The sequence below is a fragment of the Rutidosis leptorrhynchoides genome, chromosome 1 (assembly GCF_046630445.1).
Source record: "Rutidosis leptorrhynchoides isolate AG116_Rl617_1_P2 chromosome 1, CSIRO_AGI_Rlap_v1, whole genome shotgun sequence".
In the NCBI taxonomy this organism is placed as follows: Eukaryota; Viridiplantae; Streptophyta; class Magnoliopsida; order Asterales; family Asteraceae; genus Rutidosis; species Rutidosis leptorrhynchoides.
This window is the reverse complement of record NC_092333.1, coordinates 638,224,176-638,232,242: the sequence shown is the minus strand read 5'-3', so window position 1 is coordinate 638,232,242 and position 8,067 is coordinate 638,224,176. Positions and strand designations below refer to the sequence as shown.

The 8,067-nt window shown below is 35.2% G+C and overlaps 1 protein-coding gene across 1 annotated transcript; it reads left to right on the top strand.

Annotated features, from left to right (window-relative positions):
* The first annotated feature begins 1,855 nt into the window (after positions 1-1,855).
* LOC139885679 (E3 ubiquitin-protein ligase RFI2-like) lies at positions 1,856-7,810 on the top strand. The gene is made up of 6 exons (XM_071869430.1): positions 1,856-2,290; positions 3,878-4,047; positions 4,639-4,688; positions 5,861-5,886; positions 5,980-6,343; positions 6,963-7,810. The coding sequence occupies exons 1-6, from the start codon at positions 2,149-2,151 to the stop codon at positions 7,426-7,428; spliced, it is 1,218 nt and encodes a 405-aa protein (XP_071725531.1). The 5' UTR covers positions 1,856-2,148; the 3' UTR covers positions 7,429-7,810.
* Positions 7,811-8,067: the final 257 nt, after the last annotated feature.

Below are 8,067 nucleotides of genomic sequence, written 5' to 3'. Positions count from 1 at the left end.
ATAGGATTTTGAGGGAGTAAACCTTTAGCATGTGACTTCTAGTATTCGTTTATCAAACTACTCCAAACTCCGGAATTAAAGGTTATATAACAATCCATATCCCCACTACTATCATGAATTGATTTAATGATTCAAACCTAAAATCATTCGAGTTCACATGGAATCTCCAACTCCATTTTGACGATAAAGCAAAATTAAAAGCTTTTGAACTTCCTATATGCGAACCACCTTTATTATAGGAAACTAAAGCCAAATACCACTTAATCCATGGGATTTTGTAAACTCCATTGATGTTGTCCCATAAGAACTGTCTACGAATGTTTTATAACATATCAGTAACCCTCTATGGCATTTGAATATTTCCAAGTAATATATGCATGTGCATGGTTCGGTTCTGTGCATGGTACGGTTCTGTCTCAAACTAATTCGGTTCGGTTCCATCCCAAGTCCCAAATTTATGAAAAAGTCGTACCGAGGACCGTACCAAATAATTTCGGTCCGGTTCGGTTCGGTTCCATGATTTTCGGTACGGTTTCCAGGAAAGAACCGTCCCACTTGAGTACACTCATCATTGACGGCTGAACTTGCGATTACAGCCGGTCTACTTTTGAAGAGAGGTAGCAAAAGCGTCAATTTTCATTTTGACATGCAAAATATAAAGTGTTTTTTTTTTTTCCTAAAAAAACCCAAACTATTATTATAAATAATATTAACATAGTACACAATGAAACACAACTACATGAATAAATAGAGAAGTGTATGCAATGATTCTAAAATAAAGATACAAAAGACGAATGAAAACATCATCTTAGTGTGTTACTTTTCTATTAGATGGTTTAGCAAACACAACATGAAAAAATACAATAAAAAGACAATAATAGTAGAGACTATTTGCTAAATTATAGATGGATAAAATGTAAATATTTCGGTCCGGTCCGGTCCGTTTTCCTTTTTTCGGGTTAGGTCCGTCTCATACCGAGGATTTAAGGACCATGGACCGTAGCTTAACTCCTCGATTCGGTTCGGTTCCAGTACGGTTCGGTCCGGTCCTCAATTTTTTCGGTTTTTTCGCGTACCATGCACACCCCTAGTTAGACGACCTATAGAAGGGAGGGTTGATTTCCAATATGACAATTTACTTTTGAATCGATCAATTAAAGGGTTGTAATTCTATTCATGTTCATGCTCATAAGAAGTCTTATTAAGGTACAAAAAAAGGCAAAGAACCTATGGAGTATGGAACAACCTGACTGAGCATCATGAATAAACACTTATATCAAAATTATATAAGAGAAGTTGATATTAGTGGAAAATATTTATGTTTTGCACTTAATTCAAACTAGCATATACGAGTATAAGTTAATTCCATATTTATAAATGATAATGCTAAAATATATAAGTAAAGTCGATCTGAAAATATACTCCGTAATATTTATGCTTTGCATTATTTTTTAAAAAAAATTAAAACTTAAATGTTGTACATTTAAAACATTAAAACATTGTTCTTTCAAAACTATAGAAAACTGAAAGGGACTAATTGAGACAGATCTTATAGTTTAAGATCCTTTCGCTGTATATAAGGGAAGTGAATAAAAGGAAAGAAAGGTGAGCGTAGGATCCGGGGGTAACGTGTGATATCATCTCATCTTAAATCTATATCACGTCACACTTTCTTTAAATCCTGACCGTCCAAATTAATTATTACAACAAACAGCGGTAAAATTACATGGTATGAACCAAATCCCACGGCTGTAAAAAAAATCCAGGTCTAAAAACATGAGAGAGAAAATAATAATAAAATCAGTTTCATCATATCATATTCAATTATTTATTTATTTATTTATATTGTCTCATATATCTCTCACAATCAGCACTTTCAATTGTTAAATTTCAGCTCCAACAACTTTCAAACCCTAACTTTTGCGAGCTTTAATCGGTTCCGATATTGTTTTTTCATCAATTAATTTGAAACATATATAATATAGATATTTATCAATTATCTTTATATTTATAGAACGCAGGAATTGGGGATTTGTGATTTCCGTAAGGCGATTGTTGCGAAATTAAGGTATTTAAGGGGATTTTGGGTGTGGAAGAAGGTGTAATTGAATAAATTAGGGTTAAGCTAATTTGTGTATTTGAGGATATATGGGTTTAGACGATGCAGATCTTGTAGATGATGGAGGTAAAGCTGCTGCTTCGGTTTCGTGCTCAATTTGTCTCGAGGTTGTGACCGATAACGGAGATCGTTCTTGGGCGAAGCTTCAATGTGGTCATGAATTTCATCTAGGTTAGTATATTTTAATATTATTGTTGGTTGATTACTCAATTGATTTGAATGAATTAATTGTAATTGGAAATTGGTGTGTAGGAATTAGTTACCTGTTTGTGAATTTAACTTGTTGTTGGTTAAATGATTTAGGGCATTGATTATTGGCATATTGCTGTTAGTGATTGAAGTAACTTAATTTTCGGATTGTTCAATTTTATCGAATACATGGAAATCATGTATTTGGAGGCAAGTATTAATTTTGTTGTTATTTCATTAGACCGATATCTAATACATAAATTAATTGAACCAATACCAATTGGACACTTGGTCTGCATATATGTTGGTTCTAAGGGTCTATGCAAGATTTTGTTTCAGGTTGATGTGTTGCACATATCATCTGTTCTTTTCACATCTGAGATCATGTATGTCTGTTATTACTTTGGGAAGCTCTTAATTGGGATTAGTTGATAAATTGATGGAAGTTATAAATCACCCTTTTAGGCTATTACTTTTGCTACTGAGGTTGGTTCAACAGTAAAAAATATGTTCTTTCCTGTAGCAGTTTGAAGTTTGACTAAATACTGAAAAGCATAGCCTGCCTGCATACTGCTGTTGCAGTCTTGCAGAAGGCATTTTTTTTTTATTAATTTTTTTTTTTTTTGAAAGACAAGGCCCCAAAGTGTAGCTAGTGGGGATTGAACTTGGGGGCCTTCTTTAGAGATTCCTAAGCACTCAACCACTAGGCCACCGCCCCTTGGGGTTAGGTATATTAATAGAAAGTTAGTACGTATATAGTTTATATACCTTTATATACGAGGTTTGGTGGGAATTACAAAATCACATCACGGTTATAATTTTTTAACAAGTGCCGTAATTGATGTAAAGTTTAATGGTTTAAAACCGGAAATCTGAGCAATGATCTATCGGATACCTAAGAAGGTGTGGAGTGATTTTTAATATAGATCTGAAGTGTAGACGTAGCTAATATGCTGTGCAAATCGGGCTAATCATGTAAGCTCAAAATATAGTTTTATTGTGTTAGGTGATAGCAAATATCATATCTCTTATAGAGTAAAAAGTGATCAATAGTCGGCTTGTATTTTCCCACTGACGGAAACATAATGATTTGCTTTCAGTTTCATATGACTTACTCTCTTGTGTACTTTTGCTTTCTTAATGTTCATTATAGAGAATGATTGTTTATCAGTTGTCAATTTTGTGAAGATGAGAAATATAACATCCGGTACATATTTTTTTTTAATAAATAGTAAAATAGCAGTTCCATTCATTAACTGATGCAGTTACTTAAACAACTGTAATGAGTCCCTTTCTAGTAAGTTCCAGTTTACAATTACGGTTACTAAAAAGTGGTTAAGGACGCCTTCTAGGTGACAACGTAAACCTTGGTACCTAACTGGAGCTGTGAAGTCTGGTTAAGACTAGGCAGATGCTTAAGCAAGCCCTAATTCTTATGTTTGAATTGTTTAGTTGTCCTTTTAACGGAGACATTGTTATTACGCGTGTTTGGGTTTCTGTGACATGCTTGTTATAACTGTGTTGAATGCGTGGGACTCACTTATATGATTTTCGTTGTGTTGGCTGCAGATTGCATTGGGTCTGCATTTAATGCGAAGGGTGTGATGCAATGCCCCAACTGCAGGAAAATTGAGAAAGGTCAGTGGCTTTATGCGAATGGTTGCCGATCTTATCCCGAGTTCAGCATGGATGACTGGGCCCATGATGAAGATCTCTATGATTTAAGCTATTCTGAAGCGGTAAGATGCAAACAAAAAAATAAGTTATGAGCTTATGTTCGTATCTATTTTAAAAAATTTCTATATATGCATGTAAAGATATTCTGCCAGCTATAATACTATAAGGTGTTAAATAAAGTGAGGCAATCAAGACTCGTACTATATATCTATCACTTGATCGCCTATACAATGTTTAACTGGAAGCATACGTGGATCATTCAATAATTTGACTATGCTTTTTTGATTATGTAAATATAGGGCCAGCCGAGATGTTACTTTATCGCTAACTGTTGTCATTGTTTGGTTTATGCAAGTTCTTTGAAATGTAACACTCATCTTGATTTTAAGTAAAAAAAAAAAAAAAATGCTGGTGATGAATAATCACATTTTTTCCACATATGCAGTCTTTTTGGAATTTAAGTATTAGTTGTTATCATGACATATGATACCAGAAAAAGTATCTGTAGTTGTGTTACACGTTTGTTAGGATTACTCAGATGTGCAGTTGAATAATACTCGATATCTCTTATCGTCTACCTTCATACATATTAGTTTTATGCTTGTTTTACTAAACAGGTGTTGCAATTTTTACTAACCCTTTCTTTTTTGCAGTCAATGTGGTGCCCCTTCGGTGGATTTACTCGGCTTTCTGCTTCTTTTGAGTAAGCACATTTATCTTGATCTTATCACGTTTTCAATCTATATCATTTCTATCTGCCTTCTAAAACTGGGAGTAGAATTCATGTTCTTGTGATTTTGTTTAACAAAGCATTTAAATATGGAAGACTTGTGTTTTTGTTTGACGAAAGACTTTTTTTTTTTTTTTTTTTAACAATATCGTGCATCTGAAATAAATAATAGAGATGGAAATCCAAGAATTATTAAATTTGCCTGGCTCGAAATTTTAACCACATTAAGTCATCTAGTGAATGCTTGCTACTCTAAACTAGTTTTGTAAACTGTCTAAACTTCAAAATTAAGTTTGTAATTTATGACAGGTGTTTGAATAATCCTAAATTGATTTTGATTTTCCGAAAAGTATGTATGTTAGCCAAATGCTTTTTTTCCGTGCAGTTTTCACTTTGTAAACATATAGGTATGATAAATATAGAAGTGCTTCCAGCTGCTGTAGTTCATGTTTATTACTTGGTGCCTTGATATCATATATATTTGGATATTTGGATGAGTATTGTTAATAATATTTTATTGCGTTTATTTTTAACTAAATAGAAAACAGAAAATCAAACAATGGCTGCTCCATCATGATTTTTTTTTTTACTAGGGCCCATTTGTTTATATAATGACTATATGCAGCTTCCGAATGGTTTGTCAATTTGAACATATACAAAAAGCAATCTTGTGATGATTTATATTTTTAAATTGATGTGGTACTGCACTAATTATATGTCTGCAACTTGAACCATCACAAGATAACCCAAGTGGTTGGGCCCTGAGTTCCTCCCAAGAGGTCTCAAATTCAAACCTCACTAAAAGCATATCCTGGGGTACCCCAGGGAAAAGGGTCGGAAACAGTCACGGGAAAAATCTTATCCGTTTCCCCGTTTATTTGTCTGCAACTTCACACTGTGATGGTAGTTTTGGTTTTTTAAACCAATTTCATAGCAACATCAAATGTGCTTTTTATTTGTGTTTATGATGTCATATCTGGTTCTTTGACTTGGGTCCTCCTTAATTGCATGGAAATTTTTAGTATAAGATAATGCTTTTTATGTGTCCTTTCTACATAGATATATTGCTATCTTACGCTCCTAATCAAATGCGTTTATGTAACACTGACTGCGTTTTATTTCAATTTTTTTCCTTCAATTTGCAGTGAAGCGGAATTTCCAACAACTGCATGTAAGATTCTATTCCGTTTTACCCCTTTTTCATCTTTCTCCGTTTTCGATTAGAAAAACTTGATCATTTTCCATTTTTTGTTTATTTGTATAGATCATGATCTAATTGGACAGCATACACTCTTTACTGAACATACATCTCTTACATCTCACCTGTGTCCATATATCTATGTCCAACCGGTTCACCCCTCATCATCATCATCATCCTCGTCTTCCAGTGCAAGTGTTGCTGACGGTCCCACCTACAATAATCAATGGAATAATAGCCAATCAGCATCCAGTGACATGCCAAATTCTTACGGTTTACCCACCATGGATGTCCGTTATCACACCACCCTTTTTCAAACTTCAGGAAGCCGTGCTGAGCAACCCTCAATGCCATCCATCATGCCCCGAAGGCCTAATGCCGATATGCCAAGATCAGGCTCTTATGTGCATCCATTCGTCGTTGGACAAAGGTAAAGCACCTTACTAGGCTGGTTTGCCAAAAAAAGTAAATTAAAAATAACAGTTGCATGTTATACTCTTGTTCTCATCAACGTGTTTTTCAATCAACCCAAACTGACCCGTTCCGTTTTGTCATATGCCATAAAGCGGCTTCAACCCAAACCTTTGACCAGTTACACAAGGTGAATTTTAGTAAAACATTCCTCCATTCACTAAAAGGATCAAGCTGAATCTAAGTGTTCTGTTTTTTCAGAAAGATATGTACATGTATAGATATAAATTGTTTCACATAAAAATTTTCAAGAATCAACAACTCAAACTGTTGTATTGGCCCGGGTTGAGACCTGCATTGATTATTTTGTTATTTTTCTGAGTTTTTCACTGTGTTATTGAGTACGATTAGTTGATTACCAAGTTTATTTTTTTTGTTCGAAAAGCATGGCTACATTTTCTAAATGATTCTACCAAGTCAATTCCATCCATTTTTACAAGTGACCTTTTTTTATCTCTTAACTAACCCGATTCAGCATGCATGCATGTTGAAGGCATGAGGCTTTTTAAAGACATTTCATAGTTAAATATTGATTCGCCGTCCTTATATATGTTCATGTTTTCGTGTACTTTGTGCAGTTCTACAGCTAGAGGTCCCACGTCCCTTGGGTCATCAATGGTTCATCCTCATCCTGGGAGTGCTGCACGCGCACGTGAGCGGAATCAAGCCCTTCAGGCCTATTTTCAGCAACCTAGCAATTTACCAGGATTGCGCACACCTGTGGTATCTGGATCACGGAGATCGAACAGTCAGGCCCAAATGGGTCCGGTGGGGTCACCTACAGAGGTGTTTCGTAGCACTGGCGGTGGCGTTTTTCTCCGGCACCCAACATCAGGTTCATCAACTGCTAGAAGTCGGTTTCAGGAAGCCGAAACCTCAATGCCAAATCCATTCCACCATACATGGGAAACAGATCCAAACTCGGGGCTAGGGTGGGGTTTTCATCAGGGCCAGGGCCAGGGTGGTGGTGGTGGCTCTGGTGCCATGTTTAGACAGAGGCATGGTTCAGAGAGGACCCCTTCTCAAGGTCATTATTGGTCTTAAAGTTTAATTCGGATGCTTTTCCATGAACATATATTTATGATGAGAAACTTATTTGGTGAAGACTTTATGCATTTAAGTGTTCACAAGCAGTTAGAGGCTTTGCTTCTGGGTTTGCAAAGGCTTGATACTGTAAATGGCCTTGAGATGAGTCCATGTTGCGTTGTTGATTTAGTTGTGTGATGAACCAGCTTTGGCTCTATTGTCTTTGGAGATATAAAATAACTTTATTTGTGTTGAAAGACATACAAATTTGGCTTAAATTCATAAACTAGTTTTGCTTTAGCGTGTGATTTGGGGCTGGGTATTGAAATATTTGGTTGTCACTTGGTCTTTATAATTTTACCTTATGAAACATGAATTAAAAATTAAATGTTTTGATGATAGGTAATTTTTCCTAGCTTAATGTATTAACTGGAATTAAGTGTTTATCCAACCATTATTCGCAATCTCATTCTAGGTGGTGTTTGTTTTTCAATTCTTATTATGTTTTACGTCTACGCGTTTGCAGACATTATTAATGCACACTGTTTGTTTTCTTGAAGACATGAGATAAAATAATGTCTACTTCTGTCTGCAAACTCGTAGACTTGGGTATTGTTTGTTTTTTAAGATGTTTTTGTCTGAAGATTTGCGGACCAC